Here is a 16,566-nt window from a genome sequence, read left to right as displayed (position 1 = left end):
TTTAGCGCGATTGTTGGAAATAAGTGTATCGTAAAGTTGTATTCGGAAAGAATAAACCAGTTTTATTAAGTAAAGAACTTGTGTCGCTAAAGTTTCGTCGGAACGAAGTTACGGAAAGTTAATTAACAAACGGAGACGTAACAATATATATATGTTACGTCTCTGTATGTTTGTTTGTTAATTTTTCTACGATACAAGTCCTTTCTTAAATAAAACTTGTTTATTCTTCCTCAATACAACTTTGCAGTACACTTAATTTTCACAGTTGCACACACTATAGTTTACAACAATTCACTCACTTTCTACCGCGCTTGACTCAATTGTCCGTCTCTATCTCCCCCTGTCAGCAACTATAGTTCCGATCTCTGTACCTGCTATCCTCGGTACCCGCCGACCGTAACTGCTGTACTTGGTTCCCCACTCTCTCTCCTTTGTCTAGCGCACTTATACACGATAATACCGCCTCTTCTAGAATCTTCTAGGCTCTCAACACGTGGTACCAGCGTCACTTGACTTCCGCTATCGTAACATATATATATATATATATATAATTTCAATGTGGAAACTAAAATTGGGGGAGGGGAACAGGATTTAAACTAGACAGGCAAGGCCCCCTAAGTCCCGATCCCAAAATGTCAGCCTTAATGAGATGGTTTTGTTTATTTGCTTGTTGAATTACGCGCAAAGCTATTCGAGGGCTATCTGCACTAGCCATCCGTAATTTTGAGGTGAAAGACTAGAGAGAAGACAGTTAGCTCATATCGCCCACCGCCAAATCTTTGGCTACTCTTTTATCAACCAAAAGTGAGATTTGTCGCACATTATAATGTCCACACGGCTGTAAGAGCGAACACATTCGATGACAGGATTCGAACTCGCACACGCAGATTGCAAGTCGAACGCCCTAATCACCATGCTGGGGCCAACTGAGATGATAACAAAGACTTAATTTAGGCATCTTGATGGACCAATTTACAGCCAACACTAACTGATTTAGTGACTACATTTTCATAAGTATGGTTGAGATGACGAAAACTCAGCTTATTGACAGGTTTCTAAGAAGGACCCTGGCATAGGATATCCCACTTCTTAAAAATAAAAAAACAAAATTACATACTTTTTATTTTTAGTACATCACTTATTCAAAGTCGATAGGTGACACTAGGAGATATTCAGCATCTAATTCGAAACAAAATATCTACAACGATAACCAGCTTGTACCTCGGTTAAATAGTAGTAAAGGCTCTTTATCGTAAAATTTTGTAAATTCAAAGAGCCTGAATGTGTAGTTAAGTCTACTCTCGAGTATTATTATCTGTGACGGTGAGAATAAACTATAGTATATGTAACGTCAAGCAGTTAGTGCTCAACCCGATGGAGAGTGTTCCTGAAATACGAAAGAAGCTACGAGAAAAATTACATGGTAATGGTATTAGTACTGGTACTACCAGTGGTAGAGCAGTGGAAAATTTTTAAGGACTTAATAACTTTGGTGTAACAAGCGTTTGGTCTCAGTACCCTAGTTAGTCCCTATTGTAGCTTTGTATACGAGTAAATGTAACACTAAGAAATTAGTTAGAAGTATCTTTCAAATTATTTGCGTTTGTACTAGTGTAGGAGATAAGGACATGATTTTTAATTATAATTTATATGTTAGTAGTAGTACTAGTACTGTGACAGTAACATGTTAGTAATATTAAAACCCTATTGTATTACTAATACAATCACTAGTAATAGTATTGTTAATCACAAAGTAGTATTACCATTAGTATTATCATTGATGACATAAAAAAGTGGAGTCTAGCCTTTTTTTTTTACCAAAAATGAAACTTGTGTTCTCTAGTCCAGTTGTCTTCAGAATATAGTACAATAAATTAGAGAACTTTATCCTATCAGTCTCTCAGATAATTTTGTAAACTTCAATAAGATCTCCTCTTACCCATTTTTTTCTCCAGATAAATTAGATCTTAACTTATGACTATAATATTATCTTTACATCCCCAAAATCATAATAGTAACCCTATTTTAACCCCTTTCTAATAAGCCAAATATCCTTTATTAGATAAGCAAATCATAACTGCACACAATATTCCAAGTGAGGCCTAAGTAGTGATTTGTATAGAGAAATAATTACCTCTCTTGACTTGTAATTCGTAGGTGTATAAACACATTCTACAATTCTGTTAGCTTTACTGCTTGAAAAAAGAGCACTACCTTGATGGTTTGACTGATGTGTACACTACTATGCTAGAGATTCTTTTCTTTCATCACTTGGGGGAAAATTTCTGGAAATGTAAAGAAAGTTTCAGGGGCAGAAAGTTTTGTTAAGTTCTGAAACTCAACCAATCTAGAGTGTTGTTTATAAATAAACAACACTCCCATTGCCAGGTTTAATTTTAAATATACATAGAAACATGGTGTTGTATAGTCACCTATATCACCTTTTTAGTTGTAATATGAATGTGACATTTTCCAAAATATTTTGCAGGTGAGTGTGTTCTCAGATCATAACAAGTATTAAGTAAAGTAAATCATACATTTATTTATGAAATTTACACATTAATTTAGAACATTTCTGAGTTTTTAATTAATTATAAAATTATTCCTTTTGTTGAATACCTATTTCTCAGAACAATTGGTTTAATATCACTCCTACAGTTATCTATTTCCTGTTTTGTTTTATTGAATACCTATTTCTCAGAACAATTGGTTTAATATCACTCCTACAGCTATCCATTTCCTGTTTTGTTTTATTGAATATCTATTTCTCAGAACAATTTGTTTAATATCACTCCTACAGCTACTCATTTCCTGTTTCGTTTTATTGAATATCTATTTCTCAGAACAATTTGTTTAATATCACTCCTACAGCTACTCATTTCCTGTTTCGTTTTATTGAATATCTATTTCTCAGAACAGTTTGTTTAATATCACTCCTACAGCTATCCATTTCCTGTTTCGTTTTATTGAATACCTATTTCTCAGAACAATTTGTTTAATATCACTCCTACAGCTATCCATTTCCTGTTTCGTTTTACTGAATACCTATTTCTCAGAACAGTTGGTTTAATATCACTCCTACAGCTATCCATTTCCTGTTTTGTTTTATTGAATACCTATTTCTCAGAACAATTGGTTTAATATCACTCCTACAGTTATCCATTTCCTGTTTTGTTTTATTGAATACCTATTTCTCAGAACAATTGGTTTAATATTACTTTTACAGCTATCCATTTCCTGTTTTGTTTTATTGAATACCTATTTCTCAGAACAATTTGTTTAATATCACTCCTACAGCTATCCATTTCCTGTTTTGCTTCCATGATTTTTACTCCTAATCTATTACTTATCCACTCTAATAGAGCGCTCTTCCACAAAGCTGTATCTAACTAGTACCATTAAAACTACTTTACAGCATATAAATTTAACTGCAGATAAACTTATACCAAAATTCCCTAATTCATAAATAATGACACTGTTAATTACTACAGATTTACAAAAAATCTAGTTATACACAATTAATTGCTACTTCTAAATGATTTACTGAAATATTGAAATACAGCTGTGTTGGGAGTGCTGGATATTAACAGGTGTGTATGGTTAGAACTATAGAGGTAGATACAGTTAATATTCAGATACTCACAGTCTCAATGTATTTGAACCTTTAGCTGCTTGCAGTTGAGAAGATGATGATCTAGACTTGCCTAGTGGAGGACTCTTGTTAAGTATACTTTGTTTCCACCATTATATTGACAACTGGCTGTTTCTAGCTCGTTCACATATCACCTCTTCCCATCACACTCAATTTCTTCTTCAAGAAGCTGCACAGGTAGGTTGGCCGTTCAAGGTGAAGTCCTTCCTCTCTCCCACTTAACATCTTGTTCATCTTGGGGTATTCTTCAATTCCCCTCTCAGCTAGGCTCACCCTTCTCCTCTTTGCCTAAGATCTATGGAACTTCTGGTTTGGACTGTTTCCTCCTCTCCTTTTCCAACTGCATGAGAGGTTCTATCTCTTTTGAGGATTTATATTTTTTTGGAGGCCCTCTTTCCCCTTGGATGACCCCACATGCATCCTCTTCAGTGGGCTTTACAAGATCAGTGGAACCTTGTTCGAAATCACTTGTATGTCCTTATCCATTTCCCTCCTTTCCTTCATGTGGACTATACCTGGTGGATGGACAGAGGCAACACCACAGTGAGTGTTCTTTCTCCTTGTCCGAAGGTGCATCTTTTCATGGATGCTTCTCTTTCAAGTTGGAGTGCAGACATGCAGGTGATGTTGAGCTGTTGGTCTGTCAATGAGTTATCTTTGCATATCAATCTCTTGAAACTGCTCACTGCCCCTCAGACTTTGGTTCACTTCCTTCTGTCTCTTGGGAATCAGTCAGTTATGATCCATTCCGACAACTCAACAATTGGGTCCTAAATCACTCGGCAAGGGGCACTTGGTCGAGGTCTCATTGTTTCCACACACTGAACCTTTTGTTTTGGGCCCACAGCCATTACATTTGTTTGTTGCATGTCATATACTGGGTGCCCTAAATCTGGTTGTGGATTATTTATTGTGCCTCGAGAATATTCTCCCCATGGAATGGTCCTTCATCCCACAGGTGTTCAGCTGGCTGTGTTCCCAGTTAGGTACCCCAGTACTGAATGCTATAACCAACCACTTGAATTCTAAGCTCCTGAGATTTTGGTCCCAAATTCCACATTCTTCAGATGTGGCTGTCGATGCCCACAGTCAAGATTGGGGCCTTTACCTCTATACCTATTTCCCCCCTCCAACTTCTTCCTCATATCTTATCTATCATACAAGCCACTTCATGTCACGTCCTCTTAGTGGCTTCACTTTGGCCCATACATCTGTGGTTTCCACTTCTTTACCCACTCCTATTGATACTTCCTCTTATTCTTTCCCTCTCACCCACACTCCTCAGACAACCTCATTTGGGCATGCTACATCCTTCCATTTGAACACTCCATCTTCATGTGTGGCTTTCATCCAGTCCCTTGCCAGATAGACCAGACTTTCTGCTTCCTTGATTTTTTATTCTTTTTGCCCTTCTTCCATGTCAGTTTATCAATTTAAGTGATATGTTTATTGCCATTGGTTTTTATCATTGTGGTTTTCCTCCATTCCATCCTACTATCCCACATTTCCTTACCTGCCTGTTTGACAAGGGGTTTCTGGTATCCACCATTGCTGGTTATTGTGTGGCTTTTTCAGCCACTTTCCATTTCACACGAATTTGCTGTGTCTTCACTTTTCTAGTTTTCACCATATTGTTTAGTTTCTTCCACCTTTGTCATCCCCCCCCCCACATCCTACTGCCCTTCCTGATTGGAACCTAAATGTCTTCCTCCATGCCCTTACACTTCTTCTCTTCGAACCTATGTCATACTGTTTTTTGTATCATCTCTCCTTAAAAAACTTTTTTTGTCCTCATTTTGACATGTGGATGTTGATGCTCAGATTTCTTTGCTCTTGATGTTTATCGCATGTTATATCATCCTCTACCTGGATCAGTCTTTTCTGCCCAAAACATTGGCTGCACATGAGGGCAATTTTGCCTTCACTCCCATTTCTCACCTTTATTATCGTTCATATCTGAATCACCTCTTATGTCCTATCTGGGCTTTCTGCTCTTACGTGTCTCACACTGCTCCCTTTCACGGTTCCTGTTCCCATTTGTTCTTTCATTGGAATCCTTCCCTTTCCTATGATATTTCTCCTATTACTTTTATGGGGTTGGATTTGCCAGCTTATTTGCTTGGCATATTCTTTCGTGTCTCCTGATGATTGTCATCTATTCCAAGTCTCCTCCCATCAAATCCATCACCTTACCATGTCCCTGGCTGCTTTATTCCATCGACCATTAGAGGATATAGTTTGTTCTGGCATATGAACCACTCCCCATACACTTATTTATCCTTCTGCATTAGAATCTCTCTTTTTTTTCTTTTTTTGTTCTCGGGGCATTCACAAGACTTTCATTTGAATCTTTGACAACCTGTTCTCTGTATCATCATCTTCTTAAGATGTGTTCAGGAGATGTTGCTCAGATATTATTGGCTTTGATGCCTCCCATGGTTTTTTATTGCATGTACAGGTTGATTTTATTTCCAGAGTGCTTCTTCCTTTTCAATACTTAGACTGCTCAAGAGAGAGAGAGATTGGATTGTTTTTCCAAGTGTCCTTCCTTCCATTTCTTCTCTATATGACTGTAAAGACCTCACTCATCTCCTTTTTCCTGTGTGGGCATTGCAATGTTACGTTGTTTGCACAGCTTCTTTGAGAGGCAATAAAAAGACATTTTTTTCTTGAAACTTGTCTCCTTCCACTTCAACTGGATGGATTAAGTAACTCATCCAGCTTGTCTGTTCTTGTATGGAAAGATAATATTCCTTATTTTAATAACGCATCCTTTCATATTCTTCATATCTTGCTTTTGGCCATTTCTGCGCCCTGGGTGAAATACTGCAAGCAGGAATGTGGATGATTCTAGACATCTTTGTCATATTATTTACTTCACATTGAGGTTTGTCAGCCTCTAAGTTTCATGTCCCTCTGGTCACTATTCTCCAATTTCTCAGGAGGTTCTAAAGAGATGATTTCTTCTCATATAAGCTTCAACTTAGAAAGGAAAGAAACAAAAAGACAAAGGAACCTACAGAGCAGCTGGCATTGTCTCGCAGGGAAAGCTTGTGTATCCCAAAATCTGAATCAAGTAGGACATAACAGAAAATATTAAAACCTATTTGCCCCTAATCAGTGCCGATTGTTAAGATCGGATTTTTCTGCAACACTACTTCAGCATTATATATTACCCTCCAATCCATACAGAAAAAATTAACTTAACAACTACTAAACAAGACAGCTCCTACTGTTACTATTCATAGTAACCCATTGCACTGTCTGTCAGTGGGAGACCTTATGTTTCAGTTATGCACCTCTCCAGTTTTCTCTCTGTGATTTCCACCATCTCAATTTCTCTAGTGGAGAGGAAGACACACTCCATGAGTTTTCCCTTTCTGTTGCTTTAGTGTCAGAAAAGAACTCCTCTTTTTAATTTCTTTCTTAATGCTGTCCCTCTACTGTCTTCTCAATGTGGAATTCAAACTAAATGTTCTTTTACAGATTAGTGAAGAGCATTGTCTGAGGTTATAATTTTTCTTATCTAAAAATGTGTTTCATGTGTATACTCACATCTCCACAGAATCACCACCTACCCTTCCTTCTCATTTTTGATGCGCCTGTTTGCCTCATCAACAATGAGCTTTTGGTTCACACAAAGTGTTCAAGGGGAGTACTTCCCAAGGAGATTGTGTCACCCTCCTATAGGTATATATTCAGGTAGGGTTAATGTTAGGTGGGCAGTGTGAGTAAAGAGAAGCACCACACAAATCATCCAGTGAATGTAAGTAACGGCATCATCATTGAAATTTCATAAAATATAATGAGTGAAGATTGTGGTAGCAAAAGCAATGTAGATGTAGATAAGATGAATAGGAATGGGATAGTAAAACAAGATGGGTGGAATGTCATCTCTAAGAAGAAAATATTTTAAAAAAAAGATGGGTTGTCTTCCAAAAAGAAACATAACGAAAATTCCAAGTTGGATAATAGGATACTAGAGGCTATAGGTAATCCAAATAATGAAGTAAAATACAGAAATAGTATGCAGTAAAACAGAATCAGTAACTAAATTACATTGACTGTGTGGATCTTAGTGGGCAGAAGTCAAACGGACTATTTGTGATTAACGAATACAGTAAAGAGGATCCTTTCGTGGTTAGTTTATATATAGAGTCTGAATGACTAGATAACTTGCAGCCACACCAATGTAGGCTAAGCCTTTGAGAAGAAACATACAAAAGGACCATCACTAATGTGCTATAAAACAACTCTTAATGATATTTTTTAGTAAATATTTCTTCAAATTTATTTTGTAGTTTGGACTTTTCAAGTACTAAATCATTCAGCTGAGCAGTATAGTAATAAGATACTTTATAATGAAATGTCTTCAAAAAATGAAATACTTTATAGTTACTCATAATACATACACTAATCAGTTATTATTAAAAGAGAAAGTTTATGAATGTAAATAAGTTAGAACAATAATTTTTTGAGGTGAAACTTATAGAACTACCTATTTTCTCGGCCAAGTTGTTAAAAAAATTTGAAAAGTGGTGGAAAGATATGGTAACCTGCTAAACTTACAATTTCAAAATTTGAGTACTTTTTGAAATATGCATGGTTTGAGTTTGTTTGTTTTTTTGTTATATGAGGGAATTTTTAATCTAGATAGTTTTAATATCACAGTGATTTTGATACGTGGTGTTACGACAGCAGAAGTCATGTGACGCTGCTGGTGCATTGGCACTGGTGGCATGTGCGAGGAGTTTCCCGAATGATCATGAATTTCCTAATTTGTTTGGGATGCCCTCTGGCAAATAAAGAATAGAGAGGCAGATAGATTGAAGATAGAGATCATTGAGTCAGTAGGCACCGTAAGTAAATGTGTGAACCACTGTGATTTATAGTTTGTGTTATAAAGGTTGTTAAGTTTAAAGTGACTGTGGAAATTCTGTGTATTACAAAGTTGTATTGAGAAAGAATAAACTCATTTTAATTAAGAACGGACTTGTATTGCTGAAGTTCCTCGGAAAGAATTTATACCAGAAATTAACAAACGACCAGATACGTAACAATACATTACTGGTTTTTGGTATCATCCATAACCAAATAACTTGGTTCAATGTCTCCTCATAAAAAAGTGTACTTTATGCTGATGTTTACTGTGTGTGACATATTTCATTTTTTCAACAGTATACCTTAGCTGTGAGCTGATTGATAGTTTAGTGCCTTGTATGTATCTATTCTAGTTGCATTGTAACTTGCAAGTATCTGAACTTCTGAGAGCATTGGTTAAGTTTTCATGAAAGATTACTAGTTCATGTTTCAATATTCCTATGCTACAACCCTCAAATATTCAAACCCTTTTAACTTCAAATAAATCATCATCGTCACATATTGTAAAATAAAGTTCTTTTTGTGGTGGAGTTTTGATTTGCATGCTGTGAGAGTTGTTCTTTCACGTACTATACTGACAGAATTAGGTTTTCTTTGTTAACATATCTTTATTCTTCCAGATGCTCGAAATGACCAGAAGTGGAATATCTTGGGTAAAAAACGAGCTACGCTTGCTGAGGAAGAAGTACAAGAAGAAGACATATCATTGACTAAGGTATGAACATGTATGTAGCCAAGCTAATGAAAAACTAAGAATTGTGTGTAAAGTTATCTTCAATAAAAAACGTATGTTACTTGCTGTCAAGTATTTTCAATGACCTTTAAACTGCTTTATACATTATAAAGCAGGGTGAATACAAATGGTTATTCCAATATGATATCTTACCTCCACCAGCCTTGATACTCCCACTTATTTCTGCATAGTAACATGTAAATGATTAAGGAGCAACTATCCACCAATAGGAGTGTGACACCACCCCTATTGTAACTAGCACTCTCTTTAATCTTGCAGCTGTTAAACATTTCTCGATTGGCAGTCTTATTGAATTAACATTTTTTTTCTCTTGTGATTTGATTCACTTATCCACAAGTTTTCACTTTCTTAATTTTTCTACTTTGGTTTTCCCTCCTCCTGAATATGCCTCTCAGTCACGTGTCATTTTGGGGGATTTGCCCAGACTTCCTTCCCCTTTGGTGGATTTTATTATTCAGGTATGTGATGTTCTGTCCTTATCTTCCATTTCCTATGTTCCACCTCTGGTCTTCCCCAGGAATAGCCTTTGTGTCATTTTTTAGTGTTTCCTCTTTCCCTGGATACTGGGGTTCATGTGAATGATTTTGGAGAAGCATTTGCATTTGAGGAGTCAGTATGCCTTGTGATCCCCATGTACGTCTGTTGATCATACTTTCAATTTTCCTCATTTCAACTTCCCTTATTAGGAGTCACAGCATTAGTGTTGCTTCTCTCATATTGGGGATTGGACCATGATAATTCAATTACTTTTTCCTATATTTGTCTTATTCAGACCACCCATTTTGTGTCAGGGCTGGTGGGGGCCATACTTCTTTAATTTGTGCATGTTTGGAGGTCCTTGGCAGTCAAACAATGGGTTATTAAAGTCGTTTCAATAAGTCTGATCCTCTACTTTCATTCTTCCCCGTTTTCCTTCCCATTTCCTTGTGTTCCTATTTTTTTCTACATGATTCATTCCAGAGGGCCTTCATTTCCACTGTTCTATGGATGTATGGTTGCTTCTTGCCTCCTCATAAGACTATTCAGTCCTACATCCTCAGTTTCTTTTCCAGGTGGGTTGGCAACTTGTCCTTACACCCACACATTTTTGGGTTCATCTTGGAGTAATTTTCAAACCCCTTTTCTGTCAGGCTCTACCTGCTGCAATTCTGTTGTGAGCTATGGAATGCCTCATGTCTTGTATGCAGCATCTCAACTTCTCCTTCTCCAACTGCACAAGAGGTTCTCTCTCTTTTGGGGACATGGGCTTCTCTCAAAGCCCTTATTCCTCTTGGACATGCCATCATGCATCATCGTCAGTGGATTTTGATAGACCAATGGAACCTTGTTTGAGATCCCTTAGCTAACCCCTCTTCCCTCTCCCTTACAGACTGAATTCAACTGGTGGTTGGATCGGAACAATGTTACCACAGATGTTCCTCTTCCTCCTCCTCGTCCGGTATGGCATCTTTTATGGGTGCTTTTTTTTTCAATTGGGGGTGTATCTCGACATCAGGAGGTTTTGAGACTATGATCTCTTTGTGAACCCTCTACCCATATCAGTTCAGAAACTTCTTGGTATTCGTTGGGCTTTTCTTCACTTACTGCAGTTTCCTAAAGGTTAGTTGGTGATGGTTCACTCCAACATTTCTATGGTAGTCTCATACATCACTTGGCATTGAATCTTCTATGTTGGGCCCATTGCCATTCCCATCACTTAGTTGCCATGTCATAATCTATGTGCCCTGAATCTGGTTAGAGATCCATTATCCTGTCCTGACAAGATTTTCCCTGTGGTGTGGGATTTGGATCTACGCATTTTTGGGGTTTTGTGTGCTCTGTGAGGTGTCCGTGAGTTGGACATTTTTTGCCATTTTCTCAATACACCACTTCCCCAACTTTGGGTCCCTTGTTCTTCATCCTCTGACAGGAGCAGTCAGTGTTATCAGTTGGGATTGGTAGGGTTGGTACCTATATGCATATCCTCCTATTTGTCTCTTTCCACATGTCCTTGTCGTACTTCAGACCACTCAGTGTAGTGTTCTGCTGCTGGTTATATATTGGCTGGCTTGCATAGGATTTCCACTGCTGCACCGGTTTTTGGTGTCGCCTCCCTTTATCTTCCTTTATTTCTGACACAGCCACACTCCAGCATGCATCATCTGTCTGTACCTTCACTCTGTCTTCACATGTGGCTTTGTCCGGTCCCTCGCCTGAATGGTCTGATTTTCATTTGTAGGTTCTTTTGTTTTTGATCCTGTTCTTTCTTCCTCCATGGTGGTTTACCTATATACGGAGTACACATACCATTTCTGGTCTGTCCTAAGGGATGATAGTCCTTCCCATCCTAAGGTTCCTCACATACAATCTTTTTTTTACCTTTGTTTTTTTAATGGGGCTTTTTGGTTTCCTCTGTTGTGAGCTATAGGGTGGTGTTAATACCACTTTTTGGTTTACTGACTTTGCTTGTGTTTCCCAATTGGCAGTCTTATCCATGTTGTTTAATTTCTTTCATTTTTTCTGTACTCCTTGCTCTGCTTCCCTTCAAAATTAGCACCTGTATTTGGTCCTCCATGTTCTTTCCCATCCTCCATTGGACCTTTTGTCTTTATGTACTTTAAATCACTTATTCTTGAAGGACCCTGTATCTGCTCTTGTAAGTGTGTAAACATTATTGTTCTGATGTGTTTGCATTTGATATTCGCCATATTTTTGTTTTCTTAGTTCCTACATTATCCTCTTTCCTGGTCATTTCTTTATGCTCGAGGACCCTCTTCCTACTGCAAACATAATGTACAATTCCAGATGCTACCAGGTGTTGGTTGAGGTTGTACTCCCATCTATGGTCTGTCATGTCCTAACCACTCTACACCATGGGGTCCCATTGTTTCTATAATTATTTTCTTTGGGTCCTTCAATGTTTCCACTCTTTTTGGCAAAGAGTATACCTGGCTCAGAAGTAGTGCAGCCTCCCCTGGGTGTGTTGTTTTTAATTTTTTCTAACACCCCATGGTTTTCCTTTGGCTGCTTCCTAAAGGGGGATAATCTTCTCACTGGCCCTTCACCAGTTCATTGTGGGATTCAAGCTTTTTGTGAGAGAAGGTAAGATATCGTATCAGAACTTAACATTTTCCTAAACTGAAAATGTATTTCCGATAGCTACTTACCTCCTCTCACATTTCCCACCTTTCCTTCCCACTTTTGATGTGGTTTGGTGTGATCTGACCAATCTCGAAGTGGTTAACAGTTGCAGGATTAGAGAGGATGCTAGTTACGATAGGAGTAGTGTCGCACTCCTATTGGTGGGGGGTTGCTGCATAATCATTTGCATGTTAGTATCAAAGCTAGTGTTGAGGGTAAATTTGCACCGATAGAGGACAGTACAAGTCGAATAAGCTTTTTGTGATAGGAGGAAAATGTTAACTTTACATTCTACATTGAAATATCTTTTAAACCAAAAAAATAAAACATGTTGCAATATACATGTTGGTCAACACACCCTTAGGTTTATACTGCCTCAACATGACCTCTGTTGACATATTTGCTCTTGAACAGTCACTTTTGTCATTTTTACATATTTTTAAGAGCACATGTTTTCAAATTATGTTAAATCTGTCTCTTTTACGATGTGTGTTAGATTTCACATTGAGCAGGACACAAGGTTTAATCTGTAGGCTTTAAGTGTCCCTACTCATGAAAGTTTGGTGGCTTTATCTGGAGTATGTGAATTGATATAATGGTCCTCCATAGCCAGTCTAGCACTTCAGTAGGACATTGTTCCATATCTCACAAACACAAAATACAAAATGTGGTTATATGCCATCTTACTGGAAAAATCATTTCAGTAATATAATCAACTTCCATCTATGGGGAAAAGTTCTCTGGCATATCTAGATATGAGTCAAGTGATTCTTATTGAGACATCAGTGCCCCTAATTATGCTAGATTCTACAGTGATCCTCTTAGATTGCATGGAGATTCTGTGCCCTTTATCTGATTGTTATTATTAAGTTGCATAATTTGATGGTTCCTGTACATAGTCTCATTGACATTGCACAAGAACAATACACATTCTTTCCACAGAATGGTTTAGATTTTTCTGCAGGACATTCAACCTTTTGACAAAATCCTGAATTTTGGTTGACATAAAACTTTGCAATATGGAATAGAACTTGAAGGTTTTTGATCAATATCTACTTTACCAGATGTCTTTTTTGTTTTCATTTAAATGTTAGAACATTTTAAATTAAAAAAAAAGTGTACAACTATTTGTGAAAACCATGTGTAAATAAATCTGTATAGTTCTATTAATTTACCTTTATAGTATAACAGCATTTAAAAAGTTATCCATTTGAGAACATTGGTCAATTGTAAAGCTTTTACATACATTTACGATCAGAACACATTGTAGTGTAGTATCATGTCCTGTTTGTTTATGTAAAATTTTCTTGCTTTTATGACATTACATGTTGGATTTTCTCAATTTTAATTCTCTCTGTGTTTATTATGTTTGACCCAACTCGAGTTATAACTCTCTGCTGCCTTTCCTCCAGCTATTTTCTTTTCTTTTTTTTGTCCAACAAGCAAACTTATCTCCCCAAACCATACTGATAATGTTTTCAAAAAACCATTCCTGTGACATCTTGTCAAATCATAATACTTTTTGAAAATCCAGATATACCAAATGAAGGAAAGAGCAATGGTTTTTATTTTTAAATCTAAGAAAGAAGTAAACCATCTGAAACACTTCCTAGTTTTTACACTGCACTTGTCCTATCAGAATGTAGGAAAAAGTGGGAAAATTTTGATTTTGGAAACCAGACCTTTAGCCTTTCTATCATCCAGCTTTTCTGGTTCCTATGCTTATGCTACAAATATTATATTTTAAGATGACTATGATAAAAATTGAAATTTTGTATTTGTAATTACATTTTATTTTTCATAGTTAAAAGAAGTTTGTCTGCACTTCAAGAAGAGCCAGAGTGTTACACTAATTCAACAGATAAAGAGAACAGTGGTCAAAGGAGATGATTTTATTCAAGTTTTCTTAAGGTTAGGTTATCTTGTTTTATAATTCTTTGGTGTTTTTGAAACTAGTTTGTACCTATAAAGTATACTTTGTTTTTATGACATTAAGAAATTATTCATTAAGTATTGAGTACCATCTTGGTCAGAGGATGATTACTTAAAGCTTTGAAATTGCACGGACATAGATTATGCAAACTGTAGGTTAGTCACTTGCCCTAGAAATAATCTAACTATTATGATTTGTGTGATTGAGTTATATGATAATGTAATTTAAATTTTATACACAACCTATGGGATATAAAGTTCATGGAAATTAAATTTAAGGAGAAAAGGCAAACTCTGTAAATACAACGTAATAAAAATATAGTAGAAGCAAAGTTTGAATTACATCCTATTATGTTTGTTACAGGTTGGTGAAAAAGATAGGGCTTGATGTTTGGTGGTATCGTATGTTGTTCTTCAATGTTCTAACTAATTCAGTAAAACTTAACTAGTATTTTGTCTGTATTATATGACCAGAAAAAATAGCAAAATTATGTATTTCAGTTATGACCTCTAATGATAAATCTGCTCTATAACTACTAAAGTGTTTCAAATTCTTCTTCGTACATCGCAACTTTTTGTTTCATCTTACAACATGTTCAGCATTATGCTGCTGTTTTACAGACCCAGAAGAATATATTCACTTGAAACACAGAGTAGTAAATATCCTAGTCACTACTTACTTATTATCCTGAAAGTTCCACGTGATCTATTTAGATAGTTACCCCTTTTTCTCCTTTTGATCTCATTGGTCAGTCCACTTACACATTTTCTGTTGCCTGGGTACGGCAATGTTTGTAAATATGTGTAGAGTCTTGTAATTTAGTTTTAACATTCCAGGTGTTGAAAGATTTTGGAAAAACTAATTTTTTCTGAAGTTATAGAAAGCTTTGGAGAATTGTTTTATTAACTGATTTCAACTAATACACATTTTTAATGCAAAACCATTAATGTGAAATATTGTAACATGCTGTTATATCTTCTTTTGAATGGTCTGCAGGAGCTAAGCTAATTTTTCTTCTCCAGTGTCATTTATGATCCCAACTTCCCCATTCCCCTTGATCCCCTGGTGTTCTTCAACAATTCTTTGTTGTTATTCACTGTTCCTAACAGTTTTGTGAACCAACAAAACATTTTTATTCTTTGCCTTTCTATGCTTCTCTTTGCTTTTATTTTGCCGGTTGTTATTATGTCCTCATCTCTTCCTTCATCGTCACAAAGCTTATGAACTCTGCTTGTGTATTTCTTATTTTCTTGATGATGTTGCATGTTGTGTTGGCTGATTCAACTTTTCTCTCTCAACTTCTTTTGTTGTTGTCCATTTAAGCTAATAAGTATCTGAAAAATTTGTAATTTAAAGATACTAAATATTATTTCCTACTCAGTAACTGAAAATATTGAACTTATTCTAAAAACAAAATCTCAAACTCGTCATGGAACTTGCCTGTGCAGAATAAATCCTGATGAAACAGATTACAGTAATCCTTAGTTTCTTTAATGAAAAACATACTTTGTTTAATTGACTAATGATATTGACTTACTGTTAACAGTAAGAATATGAAAAATATATGAATACAGTTACATGATTCATTCACTTAGTTCAGACCATGCACACCCACGCATAACCTAGACATATGGTTGTGTTCTTATAAATGTACCATTCTAGAGTAACCTTTCACATCTGGTTCCGATCATACAAATACATGTATAACATTGACACCTGGTCGTGTTCTTATAAATGTACCATTCTAGAGTAACCTTTCACATCTAGTTCCGATCATACAAATACGTGTATAACATTGACACCTGGTAGTTTTCTGGAATGGTACATTTATAAGAGTAACCTTTCACATCTAGTTCAGGCCATACACACCCACACATAACCTAGACATATGGTTGTGTTCTTATAAATGTAACACTCAAGAGTAACCTTTCACATATAGTTCAGACCATGCACACCCACACATAACCTAGACATATGGTTGTGTTCTTATAAATGTACCATTCCAGAGTAACCTTTCACATCTAGTTCAGACCATGCACACCCACACATAAGCTAGACAAATGGTTGTGTTCTTATAAATGTACCATTCCAGAGTAACCTTTCACATCTAGTTCAGACCATGCACACCCACACATAAGCTAGACAAATGGTTGTGTTCTTATAAATGTACCATTCCAGAGTAACCTTTCACATCTAGTTCAGACCATGCACACCCACACATAACCT

General features: G+C 36.4%; 1 protein-coding gene across 2 annotated transcripts in view; it reads left to right on the top strand.

The window, feature by feature from the left end:
• Window positions 1-1,160: 1,160 nt before the first annotated feature.
• LOC106469759 (importin subunit alpha-6-like) overlaps window positions 1,161-16,566 on the top strand; it is a 31,877-nt gene continuing 16,471 nt past the window's right edge. Inside the window, exons 1-3 of one of the 2 annotated variants that reach the window (XM_022398316.1) lie at window positions 1,161-1,423; window positions 9,154-9,248; window positions 14,212-14,318. In XM_022398316.1, the coding sequence (XP_022254024.1) occupies window positions 1,375-1,423; window positions 9,154-9,248; window positions 14,212-14,318 (251 nt within the window). In that variant the 5' untranslated portion in view covers window positions 1,161-1,374. The remainder of the gene's footprint in view (window positions 1,424-9,153; window positions 9,249-14,211; window positions 14,319-16,566) is intronic. The other variant, XM_013930268.2, reaches the window with a different exon arrangement.

The sequence above is a fragment of the Limulus polyphemus genome, unplaced genomic scaffold (assembly GCF_000517525.1).
Source record: "Limulus polyphemus unplaced genomic scaffold, Limulus_polyphemus-2.1.2 Scaffold3644, whole genome shotgun sequence".
NCBI lineage: Eukaryota > Metazoa > Arthropoda > Merostomata > Xiphosura > Limulidae > Limulus > Limulus polyphemus.
Note: the sequence above shows the minus strand (reverse complement) of the source record. Positions and strands in the feature narration are given on the sequence as shown.